Source organism: Phalaenopsis equestris, unplaced genomic scaffold (assembly GCF_001263595.1).
Source record: "Phalaenopsis equestris unplaced genomic scaffold, ASM126359v1 Scaffold000055, whole genome shotgun sequence".
Classification (NCBI taxonomy): domain Eukaryota; kingdom Viridiplantae; phylum Streptophyta; class Magnoliopsida; order Asparagales; family Orchidaceae; genus Phalaenopsis; species Phalaenopsis equestris.
Window position 1 is genome coordinate 975,013 of NW_018164497.1, and position 16,172 is coordinate 991,184.

The 16,172-nt window shown below is 36.4% G+C and overlaps 1 protein-coding gene across 1 annotated transcript in view; it reads left to right on the forward strand.

Moving 5' to 3' along the window:
* Positions 1–737: 737 nt before the first annotated feature.
* The window catches only part of LOC110019449 (mitochondrial outer membrane protein porin 1-like), a 36,325-nt gene continuing 20,890 nt past the window's right edge, over positions 738–16,172 (forward strand). Inside the window, exons 1-2 of the mRNA XM_020717108.1 lie at positions 738–924; positions 1,025–1,092. Of these exons, the coding sequence (XP_020572767.1) occupies positions 882–924; positions 1,025–1,092 (111 nt within the window). The 5' untranslated portion in view covers positions 738–881. The remainder of the gene's footprint in view (positions 925–1,024; positions 1,093–16,172) is intronic.

Genomic DNA, 16,172 nt, shown 5'->3' on the forward strand with positions numbered 1-16,172 from the left:
AGGAAGGTTATCACGCGGTTACATTGTATTCACTGTAGCGGGACAGCTTCGTGATTTGGCTAACCTTCTCATGCTTGGATTTTTGAAGGAAGGTTATCACGCGGTTACATTGAATTCACTGTAGCGGGACAGCTTCGTGATTTGGTGACAGGTTATCAGAGATTACCGCCAATTTACAAACCCGCGGTACAAATATTTGGATGTTACCAGAACGTTATACGGAATGTACATTTGGTCCAGCGGGGTGCGGAGGTTATCGGGCATGTACACAACCTCAGTATAACAGGGAGCGGAGGTTACCGCGCAGTTACACAACCGCAATACAGGGGGTCTGCAGTGTTTCAAAGTTACAGATCAGTTATTGGAGTTGTACTGCGAGATCAAACGGAGCAGTTATACGGCGATTAAAAATTGACTATAGCTCATTTATAACCGTACAGGGCGGGTCGACTATGGATCACATGAGTAATATTTCAAATATAAGCCTTAGGACCGATTTAGGTTATGTGTCAAGCTCAATCTCGTCTTACCTGCCCAAAATTTTTCCTCCCCAACCAGCCCGTGATATTCGCAAAAACGTGACGACAAGGCGTCATACAAGAAACGACAGCCGCTCGCACCCAACAAAGCCAGATCAATTTGGTCCGCAGCGACCAACCGCACGATTGAATTGATCAAACGGTCGTGATGAGATGAGCGGACAAGGGCGCGCCGAACCGAAAACGACAAAAACCGAAAAAATTGCAGAGTCGATTCTCATTTCTCCTTCACCTCGCACCTTATTCATTGCCCTTACGGGAGAAAAATCCCTGCTTTTCTTCTTCCTCCTTCGAACTCCTATAGATTTTATCTATTTGTTTGAGATTGAAGCCTGAGGATAAATGGGTCCAGGTCTTTATTTGGATATTGGCAAGAGGGCAAGAGGTATTTCCTTGATTGCTTGTTTAATGCAACCGGAATTGTTTGGATGGATTATGGAGGGATTACAGCTCCAAGGTTGCGTTTTTTTTTTTTTTGTTTTCAGATCTTCTCTACAAGGACTATCTTACGGACCAGAAATTTTCTCTGACGACTTACACTGCTACGGGAGTTGTGAGATTTTCTCTTTTTTTTTTCCTGGAGTAATTTGATTTATTTCAGTGATGAGCTCTTTTTACCCTATAAATTTGTTTGTATGGCGCTGTAGTTATTTACTGATAGGATTTCGTATGGTTTCTTCTTCCCTTTGGCGTGTAGCTTGCACTTTGTTTCGTCCTGTTTAGGTTTTTGTCTGATCAATGTGGGGCGATGCTAGGTTTGAGTTACGTTTTGATTCAGCAGATTCGGCATGCAGCTGAAATGTTGTTGTTTTTGCTGCTTGAGTTCGGTGTTTTTGGTGAACGGTTGTCATGGTTTCAAAGAGTGTTTGACATCTCTGAGAGGACAAATTAGAATTGTGAGTGAATAGTAGCATGGATTATTTGACTGCTTGAAGTTATAAAATGTACTTTGAAAATTGTTGATTTAGTTAATCTTGTGATTTTTTTTGATAAATTATTTTAAATCCTAAAAACACCTTCAAAATCCTTTATTTTTTTTCCTTAAACAAGTCTTTTATCTACAAGTTATCAATGAGGATTTGGTAAATTTAGAACAAAAAGATTTTCCTTATCAGAAGTCTATTGCATGGGAAATGAGAAAATCTATGCATAGTGCTGTAGGACGTATTTTGGACATAATTTAGTGTGGATCCTAATATGTCCTCAAATTTACAACACCAAGGAAACAATTGAATTAAGGAAGTGGTTTGACCTAAGAGAAAAAATAGGATAAAGTATGAGAAAAATGAGCTTCTTTACCATTCTAGGATCCTCCATTGTATTTCAGGGTTACCCCTATTTTTATTCTTAATCCCTCTCTATTTTCTTTTTTCAACAGGGACATTATATTTAATATTATCTTTGTTCGGATTCATGGATAATTATTTCTTATAAGACATCTTTCCTCAAACATTGCTTGTTGGTGATGCCTCTATCACTTACTTTTCCATAGGGCGAGTTGATCTACTTAGGCGAATTAATCTCATGGAGAGTACTGCCAACTTGGGCGTATATTAAGTTGGGCTTCTTTGGCTAGTTCTCGAGTTGCCTTAATCTGATTAGAGATATGTGTACTAATTGTCATAAGCAAGTTGTTGGTCATAACTATTTAGTTGAGTCGATTGATCAGTTGACCTGATTTAGCTTGACTATTTAGTGTTTATCATGAAGATGGGAAAGTGGCTTTGAAAAGAACATAAGAAAGTTAATTGTTCCAAAGGGGCATTGATTTTGTCTCATGAGTTGGTTCCTGCTGTTGGTTCCTGCTGAGATCCCATCCATTGATTTGCTGGCTACAATGTAGACTATGTCTTCATCAGCTTGGGCGCCTATGGAAGCGGCCTACATCGAATTCGGTTCAGGCTGACTTCAAATCATCCGAAGACCTATTTTTACCTTTACAAATATGATGTTGGTCATAAGATATGGCACTCACCAACATTTATGAATATTCATGTAATTGCTAATCAACTGGAAACTATTTTTACAATTAATTTCACATTCAACGGGTTCATGGGTGAATGATCATGCGGGGGATGAGCATGCCCGAATAAGTAATGCAGACGGGTTGAATTTGAGTGAATCATTTATTTTCTTGAGGGAAGGATTGATTTGGTTGGGGAGGAAGCCAAACAACGAGTTTGTCCAAAGAGAGTTTTCTGTTGGGTTTGTGGGCAAGCACTCGTTTTCTAAATGTACATCATTTTTCTCGTCGTTCTTTGCAGCGCAATAGTTAAATTTGTTTCTTTTATTGGCTGGGCATTCTCATTTAATAACACCAACAACAATTACAACCCCGACTCTTCGATTGTCTCAAGAGAAATTGGGTGTTGGAAAAACCAGGAAGAGAGACAAACTTTCCTTAAAGATGAATGTTTCTCACTAGGTTGAAGTTTTGCAACTACTTGCCTTGCTGAAACGTGAGTTTGTCGAATTGAAAGATGCTTATGGTACGCTAAGAAAGAAAAGGGTTGATCGAAGATCGGGGTTGCTGATTTGAGTGACAAGCTTGTCATGTTCCAAAGATATGTTGAGTTTATTAATTAGACCCAATTTATTGTCGGTGATGAGTTTGTATTAACATGGCTTATTTGTTTTGGTCAAATTCATGTGGAGGTAATTTTGGGCACGTGTTTTTAATTTTTTTTGGTGTGTTGTATTGTTCACCGCTTGTAAGACAGATGAATCATTTGTAACGATAAAAATAATTTTCAAATAAATGTAAGATTTGAATGTCTCATGATTTTGATATTTATTTGAGAGCCTTAATTACTTATTGTAAATATAGCATGATGTTTGAAATTAGTTATGTTTTTACCCTTGTGCCGATCACACCTCCCCTATTTAAAAACATCAGGGTTAGGTTTTAGAATTTACTTGCTCTCATGATGGCTTAGAATTTTTTTGTGGTAGACTTTTTTGTGTTCTTGTCATTTTCATCTCTTCAATCAATGATAGGTTCTACTCTTTGTAGTAGTTGGAAATCATTCACGGAGTTTGAGTCTTAGATAAGTCAAAGATATATGATGAAAATGTAGATCTAAGATGATAAGTGTTCATGGTCGACTCGTTTATCAGTTTGTCAGTATTGAAGAGAGGTCCTTGACAAGAATTTTGATGACAAGCTCCTATTTTTGTTGCGGTCAATTCAGGTTGGGCTCGTGCCTTCCCCTGTGTCTGGAAATGACTGACATATTCAACCATTAGAACATCATTCCAACACAAGTGTTGCAAACTCCTTTGTCGGAATTATCACGTTGATTTTGTTCATGATTAAGAAAAATTTTCTTGACTCTATAGGATTATTTTGCCCCCTTTTCACCATAAATGCATATATGGATGAGTTTGTCCAATTATTCAGAATGGGTCAAGTTTTTTGACTTTGATAATAAATTGAAAAATTTGAAGAGAAGGTACTACTTTGTTTACTCTTCAAAGGGGTGGCCGATTGGAACTTGGTCCCAACCTTATTCTTCACAACAAAGTAATATTTTGTTGATCTTGGAGGGGGAGGTAATGTACAAGCTTTTGTAGAACGTAATCCATCTATGAAGAATGTCGTGGATTATCTCTTCATGGGGAAAATCTTAGCTCGTAAGTCATTTATTTCTTAAGTATTGACTTCATTATAATGCGCAAGTTCCCATGCTTGTGACATCTTCACAAAAACTATCCTCGATAACTCACCTATACAACCAACCCTTGGAGGATGATATTGTATTGCTTGCCAAAGAAGGTGAGCAAGTTGCTACGAGTGACGGGGTAATTCATGTTTTATTTTCTCTTTTAAACAATATCTCTGCAAGTCTTTTATTTATTTGATGATTTCGACAGGTGAGGATTGGATTGTTAGGTGGCGAGTTTGATCTCCCAGGCGTGCCCAAATATTTGTTTTCCACATAAGCCTTATGAAGTAACTTTTTTGGAGGGGACTAACGAACTTATAATAATCTCGAGACAATGTTTCTTCTCAGACCTCCGATTTCCACATAAGCCTTATGAACTAATTTTTTAGGAGAGGAGGGACGAACTTGTAATAATCTTGAGATTATGTTTATACTTAGGTTGGCGCTAGGATCAACATGGATTGTCAAAGGTCGACGAGACTACTAGGAAGTTGGGTCTTAACAACTAAGCATGCCGTTGAGCGAGAGGGCCTATCGATGGCTTAGGAGGCTGCTAAGCAATTGAATAAAGAGGTTGTCAGATAATCAATGGTCAAAGTGGTAGCTCAATTAATGTCATCAGTAGCCGAGGAAGTCGCCAATCTGAGGGACAAGAAGGTCAAACATGCCACTGTACTTGAAAAGTAGGAGCTCTCCTGTAAGTGAAAGGGCAAGGAGGTTGTCATAGCTCTTGTCAATGATGAGCTAGTCCCTAAGTGGGCGTAGAAAGCTCAGGCTGCGAAGGCTTCACTCAAGAAAAAGAACTATTGGGATTTTGAGTTTGGACAAGTATAACTTGTCTGCTAAGATCAATCTCTCTACAGACTAGTATGTGAGAATGGAGAAGGCACTTCTCATTACAGTACCACCTTGGTACAACCATCAATTTGTATTTTCTGGAAAACATGTTTTAGGGAATGGATCGAGAAACTGAATCGTTTGTTGATAAACAGTAGTGTGCCAGATTTCATTTTCTTTTGTGGGGTCTAAAAGGAGGGTGACGATGAACCTTACCTATAGAAAAAAATTAAACTAACTAGCTTGGAGAAGGAACTCAATTAAGGGTTTGTTTGGCGCTGTTTTTTTTGCGCTGCGCGGGCCCAAACCGGGATGGAATTTCTATTTTTTTCATTTGGTTGCGAACTTTGCGGTCACACACCGTTAAAACCGGCGGAAAGCGGGCCGCAGGATCGACCCCGCAGCCCCGCGTTCGCGCTGCTAAAATTACCTCTTGCCCCACGCTCCTATGATTTCGCGAACGCTCCTGACATCGTCTCCCGAATCCGTCGTCTGTCCCCGCGTCTTGCCTGCTGCTCCCGAGCTTTCTCGCAAAACCCCTGGCCTTCTTCTTCCTCAACTAAGAATGAAGCCCAAACCAGGTAATCAAAAATCCTCTTCTTCGCTGGCTTTCAACCTCTTCTCAACGACAATAATTATTTGTATGGGTGTCTTTTCAACCATTTTCCTCTTCTATTTGATGAGTGTTTGAGCTTGTTAATGAAGAGGGAGGCAGAGCATCTGCCCTGGGAGGACTACACCAAGAGGCTGATGAGTGGGTGTATGAATTTTTCGATCAGAAGAGAGGCCATTGATTGGATTCTAAAGGTGCGATTTTTAACTAAGATTTGCTCATAATATTTCCATAGCGATCTTGCTCTTCATCTGTATGGCTTTTAGTTCATGAATTTACATTCCAAGATATTTTACTGTTTAGCGATCTTGCTGTTCATCCCTGTGGTCTAGATCTTTTACTGTTTTATGGTCATCTTTACATTTTAGCCCTATTCACTTCATCTATACTTATTCTTATATCTTTGTTAATGTTAGGATTTCTTGGCTTCCTGCCTTTGTTTTTGTTTTTTATACATAAATTGGCAAAGAGCTCTTGATTGTTGACATGTACTCACTATTAAGTGAGTTGTGTATCTGAACATTTGTTCTATTTTGAAATGATTTTCTGCTTTTGAAGTATCAAATATGTGACTTTCACAGTTCTGTTTTAAACAACTTTTTTAAACAGGGTCAGAATAGACATTTTTTTAGAAACAACTGTCCCATAGCTGTTTTCACACAACCGCAACAAACAAACAGTCAGCTTCTCCGCAGCAGTTTATTGGGGCAGCGCAGCTGCAACTGAAAAGCTGGGAAGCTGCAACTGCCCCAAACAGAGCCTTAGTGTCGATGAAAGCTGAGCCGATAAGGCTCTTATTGAAGATCAATGCGAGGCGTTGGCCAAATGCTTCAAAGAATTAAAAAGGCATGACTCGCTTGCCTCTACAGTGATCGACTTGGTTTTTGCGCAATGGTGATGAACTGACTCTTTTAGAGGAGTGTTCAAAACCAAATGCCAAATTCTCCGAGGTTGAGGGAGAGTTGCAGAGAATGGCTAATATGCAAACCTCTAAAGAGTCCATGGAGTTGTTGAAGGCCGCCAGAAGGTCTTGTAAGATAAATTCGTTGAAAGAATAAACTTTGTTTATTCAATTTAACTAGGAACTTTTTTCTGTCTAGAGTGGTCATATGGATAAGTTTAAGGAAATGTTAGAGGAATTGTGCTCTGATTGAGAGAGTGAGAGTAAGGGTAGTTCGATCGACACGTACGTTTAGTTGCATTGACGAACTTTACTATAACCTATTTATTCACTTAGAATGAAATGTCATTTTCTTTTTCATATAATTTTCTATTTTTTTTTATTCTGAATTATTATTAAGCGATCTTATAAAAATCAGTCTATACTGAAATATCATGAGGTGAATTTATAGAGTTCAACTTAGTGGTTTCTATGCAAAATAAAAATAATTCATATTTTTTCCAACTTAGATTTGCAATATCATGTGATCAATAAATAAGCAACCCATAAAATGAGCTTTCAAGCAATTCAAACTAGAAGGAAACTGTGACCTGGTCGCTTGAAGAAATCTCATTTTTAGAGTTCATTGCATGGTTTGATAATGGTGAATTGCCATTCAAATGTACAAGAAAATAGTTTTATTCTTCCTCGGTTGAACTATGTTCATAATGTTGATAAATTTCAACTTGACCATATTTAAATCATTTAGTAGTAATAATAATAACTTAGGTTCAAATCTTATACTATTCATGACCCTATATTCACCTCTTGGTTGAGTCAGTTTCTTTAACGAGCCATGCCTTACACCAAATTTGTATGGTTTTATCATAATATTTGTGGAAGTAACCATTTAGGGTGCGTTTGTGGTAGCTTGTGCTTATCTAGATAAGCCGCTTTTCTTGAAACGTCGACCGTGGGGTTCGAGCCGCTTTCCCGCTTTTAGGGTAAAAAAACCAATTGCGTTTTCGGATAAACTTCTCAAACGTAGTTTCCAAACGGTGAGACGACGTTTTCAAAATGTCGCCGCGGATAAGTTGCCTCAAACGCACCCTTAGGCTCACCATAGGTGGACTCGTGTGCTACTTATTGCTGATCTTGTCATAAAAGTGGAGTTCTATATCTTGTTCCCGTGTTCCTAGAGTTTGGTGGGTAGAGGGGTTTTATAAGGCTTGAACATTGATAAGCTTTCATACTTGGGGATAATATATTGTTATCTATCTTTTGAAGTCCTTGACAAATTGTGGATATGATTGTGAATTGCTATTAGAGACATTAGACTCTTTGCTGAATTATAAGTAATGATGAATTTCTAGTAAACGGTCTAAATGGTGAGAGTAGGTTTCCGTAGGTGATCTCTAGAGTTAGGTCTTGAAATAGTGAACTAACATGAGCGAGTTCCCTGAGCGTCAAGATGAAATGACAATAGATAAATGTTGGGTGGATGGTTGGGAGCTGTAGACATATAAAGGCTCTTGATAGCAACAATATCTCAAAAGATGAATTGCCTAGATGGTTGGTGGCATTAATGACAAATTTATTTCTTACCCCCACCTATTCTTTTTCTTGCTGAAAATAAGAGATGTCATTTTTTATTATAAGCAGCATGCCAACAAGTGATGGAATATTGTGCAAAGTCGAGTGATGAGAGGTAGGATGAGGTGAATTCTTCGACCTCACCTTCATCTTTAAAGCTGTCATTGTTCAAAATTGTGACACTTTTTGTTGGTTCTGAAGGTAATTAGTGGCATTTATCCATTGACATACATCACCATTGAGTTTAGCATTAGCCTTGCAATATCCGTGCTTGTGGATAGCGTATAGGTTCATCTTAACGTGTGTGGCTTTCCTTTGAGTGGGGTTTATGCTCAATTGATAGCTTGGCCCTATGTGTGACCAATACTCTCTTGTGTGGATTATAGAACTACCAATTGACCTACTACATGCCTGATTTTAATTCTCTTTCAGTTGGATTACATCAGGATCCCATATCTTTTTGCTTTAGTTTTGGATACTCATTTAAAGGAGGATGTACCTTAGTGTATGCTTTTTGACCTTAGTGTATGCTTTTTGATTTGATGATGATATCCTTCTTATGGATATGACTAGAGAAAGAGTTCAGAAAAAACTTCAATTATAGAGGTCTAAATTAGAGTTTAAAGGCTTTCATTTTAGTAGATCTAATGCTGAATACATAGAGTGTAATTTTTATAGTAGTTGATCTAGTGGCAGAGATGTAACCATGGGTGATCAGATCATTAAAAGGTATAAACTTTTTAGATATCAGGCCTATTGTTCAAAATGATGGCGATATATTTGGCGATGTTATGTATAAAATTCAAGTTGGTTGAAGTGGAGGAATGCATCGAGTCTTTTGTGTGATAGAAAAGTACTACTTAAAGGAGAATTTATAAGAGGGTGTTGAGACCTGTAATGCTTTATGACACAGAATGTTGGCCTTTAAGAAAGAAGCATAAAACAAAGTTTATTTTTGATTGATGAGAATGCTTAGTTAGATGAGTGGCTTGATAGAGGCAAGATGCAAAACACATGTATCTGTGAAAGGATTGGTATAGCTCCAGTGGCAGACAAGATTAGAGAGTCGTCTTAGATGGTTTGGTCACATTAAACATCGACCATCTGATCATCCGGTTAGGAGAGTAGATGCTTTAGATTTGACTTATGTTAAGAAAGGTAAAGGAAGACCTAAAAGAACTCGGGCATGTTGTATAAAAATCGTTCTTAATTTATTAGAATTAAATGAAAATTTAACCCTCAATAGGACACAATGGAGAAAACATAGGACACAATGGAGAAAACACATATTCATGTAGCCGACCCCACTTAGTAAGATAAAGTATTTTTGTTATTTCATTGTTGTAGGAGAGTGCCCATGTTATTTCGTATGATTTTACTTAAATGGAAGAGAGCCATTAGCCCTCTTACATCAACGAAAGATTATGCGCTAAAATTGTTGTCATGTTTTTTATTGACATTGTGTGCTTTCAAATAGTTTTTGTAATTTAAATTTCATGCCATAACATTTGTGTAAAACGTTGTATTAAAGATGTTATAGTAAAAAGTTATTTTATGTCTACCTCTCTTACAGTGTTTTCTTGAAATGTCGTTCGTGTTGATATTTACATGGGAACGAATTTGCTTGTGTGTTTTATTTTTTGTGGATAACATTGTGTTGGTGCAAGGTCTTATTTGGCAATCTCATTGCGTAATCGAATTCACCACTCGCTGATATGAACATATTTTGGCGAGTTCCCTAGATGCTCTTATGGCCAACTTTTAAAATTTTCATGCGACAATAATATTATATGTATAAATGATATTATTTGAATTATCGTAATAAAACTAACTCGGTTACTAGTGAGTCTACCAAAGATATATTTTAGATTTTTTTTTTTCGCATGCAATTTTTAAAGTATAGATAGATGGCTTTGCTAAGTAAAGACTATTCTTCACCTTTGGGGCCTCCAACTCTTCTACAGGCTTTTTCCTTGGGTGTTTTTTGAGCTTCTTCTATATGGGTTTGTACCTCAGAGCTTTTAACATTCCTTTTAGGAGTATTCATTCGATCTTTTATCTTAGCACTTTCTATTCCATTGTATTATTCGTAGAGAGCGGGAAGAAAAAGTTGCTAAAGAAAAACTATAGTGTAAAGTACTCATCCTTTTATTAATGATTATAAAATTTTCTGTCCTACAATTGAACTTGCCTGGACGAGTTCTCTGAGCTTTAAAGGTAAATTAATGATAAAAAGGTATTTAAGGGTTAAAAAAACTTAAGATCATTCCTACTCCAAGTTTTGTGGAGTTTCTTCCTTGTGCAAGTTTTTAGCTTGATGCTCCTGATCGCAACTTATTCCTCATAAGTTCATTTTACTTGACATATCGAAGGTATAGATAGCAGATTTTTTTGAATTATCTTGCCATTAAGAAGTAACTACTGAATGGATTTGCTTTTGGATCTTATATCTAAATAGGAACTATGCTCGTTTTGAAAAACTTAGATGTAAGAATCCACCTGACTTAATTCCTCATGCATATCTACTTTCATTACCTCGGCTTTGTCAATTATTAGGCAATCCACCTGACCTAATTTCTGTATCAGTTTTACATTGGGATTACTTTATTTAGATAATATATTAACTAGTTGGTTATTGTTTAGCAGAGCATGTTTAATTTTGAAGAATTTGAACTTTCCTATTTCTGTTTAACCTTAACATTGAGGAGCTATTTCAATATTATTTCTTCAGTAGCTTCATATTATTCGTTTACCTAGTAGATTATTAGCTTAGAGTCGATGCAGACTAGTAGGTGCTTCATCCTATTTCTTAGGTGAACCTCATTTTGAAGATGAGGGTTTCATATTCGGTCTGATTATTAGTGATCTTAAATTCGATTTATATGGAATTGTAGAGAGAAAAATTAGTTGGGCTTGAGTATTGTACAATGGTCAACTCCTTAACAACTAGATGCTTCGTCCATATAGAGTGTCCACTATGTTTCTCCGTTTGTAGTCATCTCCTATTCATAATTGACTCCAAAAAACCGGCTATGAAGTTTGTTACAGCTTATGCTTTGATTGTTGTTTGTGGTGTGTATGAGATATTAAATTTTCTCAACTAGATTGCCTATTTTAACAGTTGTCATTAATGTTCAGGTTTGGTGAGCACCGACTTCAAAAGATGATCTATTACATAGTTTGATCTGCTTGTAAATATAGACACTTTTTTGTGCCAAAAAAAATTAAAGCAAGAATCAATTTTTTTATAATCAGATACCTAAGTTTAGCTACTCTTGGGTTTTTTTTGACATAATATATTGAAAATTGCCTTTTAGCCTCGTGAACGAATACTAAACTGATCGTTTTTGGGCCGACTTTGAGGTATAATAACAATTTATTGCAAAAAAAGTACCGAATTTATTGTTTTTGGGCCTACTTTAAGGTATAATAATAATTTCTCGCAAACAAGTATCGAACTTTCAGACTTTGTACTGCTATTGGAGGTCACAAGAAGCCCTTTATCATAGTGAATGCTTGTTTACACTCTTTTATCTAGGCAAAGTGTTTCACTCTTCAAAACTTTTGTGAAAGTTGGGCATTTGTCTTTGAATTTGGAAATGAAATCGATTAATCCTTGTAACTTCCTGATGCTTTTGGTTGACGACATGTCTAGGATTGCTTTTAATTTTTCCTAACTTGCTTTGAGGCATTTTAGAATGAAGCCTAAGAACTTTCTTGTCTCAACCTCGAATGTACACTTAAAGTGAATTCAATTTCATGTTAAATTTTTATAATGTTTTGAACTTCTCTCTGAAGTGTTTTATATGTTGTTACTATATCTTTTAGTTCTAATCTGTACATTATCTATATAGATCTCAATTTGGTTTCCATTCTATTTGCTAAAATTTACGCCTATTATTCGTTGGTAAATTACACCAAAGTTCTTAAGCTCGAAGGACATTGGTGATAAATGTAATATTTTTGGCATTGACTTGGTGCATCTTCATTTTATTATATCCGGGGAAAGCATCTAGGAAGTTCATGATAGAGTAATCAATTTTGGAGTCAACTAGCTCGTTAATTCGAGGTAGTGGGGAGCTGTCTTTTAGGTAGACCAAATTCAGGCTCATGAAGTTGACATACATTTGTCATACATTTGTCATTTACTGTTGAACTTATGCACCATGGTCACATTTGCAATCTAGTTTAGATATTGGACCTCATTGATATATCTCACATCCAATAACTTTTGCATTCTTTGCCAAATGGGTTGTGCTAGAGTAACAACGACAAATATTATCTTCTATTTCACAAGTTGAGTTTTTGGATCGATGTTGAGCCTATGAGAGGTAACATCCATGTTGACTTTTGATCTTTCTTCCACCAAACTACAAATCTGGATACTTTTGGAGGATGGCAATCATTTCTTCTCTTTGCCTTGCATAAAAAACAACACTAAGCACGAACATTTTACCTACATTTCCCTCGACAACAACGACTTCTTTTATTGCCTCATTTATTTATAGACTATTTTTTGTGCGTGTGGAGCTACAATATCTTCTCATATACACTGCCTTTTGTTCGTAGATATCAGATGCAAGATTGTTCCAAGGCTCATCAATTTTCTACTCTCAACTACTTGGGAATTTGACCATGTCGTACTTCGAAATGAACAAATATTTAGAGGTTGGGACTAGGTGTGAGGACCCTTAAGTCCATTTTAACATACACATTTGAAGATGATGTTTATAGAGCTTTCCATTCTATCATACACTTTTGTCATACACAATTAGAATACTGCCTATTTGATAGTTCTCAATCAGCGCAGTGACCACACTTGCATCATTGGATGGGTTCACTTTTGTGGGTCAATTTTTGTCAGTAAAGGTAATAGGCAGCTGACAGGCTGATCGACGTCAGATGAGCTCCTCAAGCAAATTTCTCTTGAGCCTTGATTGACGAGTGACTTCTAGTTTGCCTTAACTGAGAATGGCTGGGACTATACCTCTTATGTGAATTTTTTGTGCTCGGATCGATTCGTTGCCGATATCCTTGGCTGGTGCCTTTCCTTGTCTATGGGTAATCGCTCTCGAGGCAACAAACTCAATTTTTTGGCATTGATCAATTATTCAATTAGAGCATGCTGATGTCTGAACTCAATCACGATGGGATGCACAACTTTTTTACTGGTCACACAAATGACTCCTAAACGGCTTCGACATTGTTTTTGGAAATATTCTTTGTTTTGAATGACTTCCATAATCTTGACCATTAAAATTCACAATATAGTTTGTGCATGCAATTGTTGATTAGGTGGCGGGGACCTTTTCTTCACATGACGATGAACTCCTCATATTGAATTTGCCCTTCAAATGAACATCTTTGGTGCTCAATGAATTGTATTCTTTCCTTGAAGGGATGGGATTGATGCTTCGCAAGTCTGGTCTTGTCATTGGGCATGTAGGGAGACTTTCTTCTCTCCCGTTGACATGACCAAAACTCTTTTTCGATAGATGCGACTTCTGGCACCGTGCACCATAGGTGTTGGGGGGATAGTTATACTCTTAAAAAATCGACGCTGTTGGGATTGTACATACCATTCTTGTCTGCTAAGCGAACGGTGAGATCCTTCTCTCACTAATGGCGAGTATTCTTCTTTTTTATGCTGCTGATTGCAGGGAAGGAGAGGTTACTTGTTCTCTTGGGATAGACCTTGACACTTGTTCTAATCTCGATCTTATCACTACCATCATCTTTTCATTCTACTTGTTGGTTTGTGTCAAAAATACTCTGGCGTAATCTATGCCACTAGTGATTTTCTTGTTTTTTGGCTCTACTCTACATGACTCATTTTCTTGTCCATGTAATGATTTATGCTCAATGCACATTTCAAGATGTTAGATCCTGATATGTCTATGAATCTATACCACTGATGAAAGAGTTGAAATAAAGAGGAAGTTTGAGCCAAGGGAACAGTAGAGAGAAAAAAATGTGTTTCTTTAATATTCGAGGATTCTTCCGTGCATTGCAGTGTTTATCTTTGTTTATAAACGGGCCGACTTAAGCCTTACATTTCAAATACTCATTTTACTCGAATATCGAGAAATCTTCGATCTATCTCTCTTATCTTTTTCTGATAGGGCATTATATTTAATATTATCTTGGTTCCGTACATTTATAATTGTTCCTTATAAAATGACTTTTCTCAAGCATAGCTTGTTGGTGATGCTTTCGTCGATCAACTCGGCTATGAGACTAGTTGATCTTTTTAAGTGAATATATCCCTTGGAGAGTTCTACTTTGTGATAGGTATGGATATGATATCAGTTTTAGTTTCCTTAGTGAGTTATCGAGCCACCTTAGTTTGATTGGGCATCTATGTGTTTATCACCATAGATGAGCTATTTTAGCCATAATTTTCTGGTTGAGTGGATCGAACTATCTAAGTCAACGCGATGAGTTGTTTCCTTTCATATCATGTATCTATTTTGAACATAGTTTATGGACTTTTGGTTCTTCATTTATGATCTACTGTGTTTCACCTTTGAGAGTCTATGTGTAGAAGTGTTTATTTAAGAAAAGGTATTGTATTGTTGTTTTTATGTATTTATGTCATTATATATTTTATTGGGCCATCTTGATTCATCTCGGCCTATGTCTTAAGTCTTTTCTTATGCTATTTATCATGTTGGGCTTTCATGTTATCGGGCTTGGTGTTAGGCATGAAAAAAATGAGAAGGTGGTAGGTATGCAAATTGTGGTGGGTATATGTTTGTTGGTATGCCTAAACTTTGTGATAGGTATGGATATGATATCAGTTTTAAGTAATAATTGAGGTGTCTCTATACTAAATTATCTCTTGTAAAGTTATGTACTCAAGTTTTGGATGATAAAATGAATGAAAATAGTTCTTTAGGAGTGCATTAGCTCATACTCTCATACACGCAAGTAAAAAATAGTTTAAGTGAGTGGTATGACTATTTGTGTCAGTTTTCCAAGGAAAGAAAGCTCACGAACATGTTGAAATATTGCCTATGGAAGTAATCTATATTATCATTGGTCATATTAACGAGTAGTTGAAAGATTGCTTATGGAAGTAATCTATATTATCACTGGTCATATTAACGAGTAGTTTAGTTCCGATGTAGGAATTTCATTTTCATTGTGTATTCAATGTCCGCGTGTCTTTATTAATTATTTTTTATTTTATCACTTCCTTTCTTATCTAAAATTATAAAAAAAATATCAATCCTTGTTAAGCTTGTAATTTTAGATGGTTTGGTCACATTAAGCGTCTACTATCTGATGATTCGATTAGGAGAGTAGATATTTTAGATTGACTTATGTTAAGAAAGACAGAGGTAGACCTAGAAATACTTGGGCATATTGTATAAAAAATGACCTCAATTTATTAAAATTAAATGAAAATATGACATGCAATTGGACGCAATGGAGAAAAAAGGATTCATGTAGCTGTCCCCACTTAGTGGGATAAAGCCACTTAGTGGGATAAAGGGTTTGTTGTTGTTGTTAAGCTTTAAATCTTTAGTGTTAATCTGAAGTAGAGCATAATCCACGATCTACCAGCTATTTAAGATCTACCAGCTATTTAAATATTTGATCTCAACCTCTTTCCTAAGATTATAATTCTGTCTATGAAGAGGATTACTTGTAAAAAACATTCAAGATCACAGAAGGACATAGCACATTCTTGCTAGCATAAAAATTGGATCAACTAAGTATATGCCTATCTCAACCAGCTCTGAAATTCACATTTGAACAAACGAGCTTTTTTGTTTGGTTGAATGCAATCATTTCAAACTAGTCTCCACAATGATGAAGATTTCGCACATTCCACTTCAATTCTATTGATAATAATCAGCCACAATCTAAAAATTAAAATCCATGAAAATTTGGATGATCAAGTTGAGATAGATCTATGCAAGGTGGATGATCTTGAATCATCGGTTGAGCTTTACCTTGAATTCCTTAAGTTTGATGTAACATTGGAGTGTTGATCTAAGGTTTCGTAGTCAACTTGAAGTTGGCCAAGTTCTAAAATT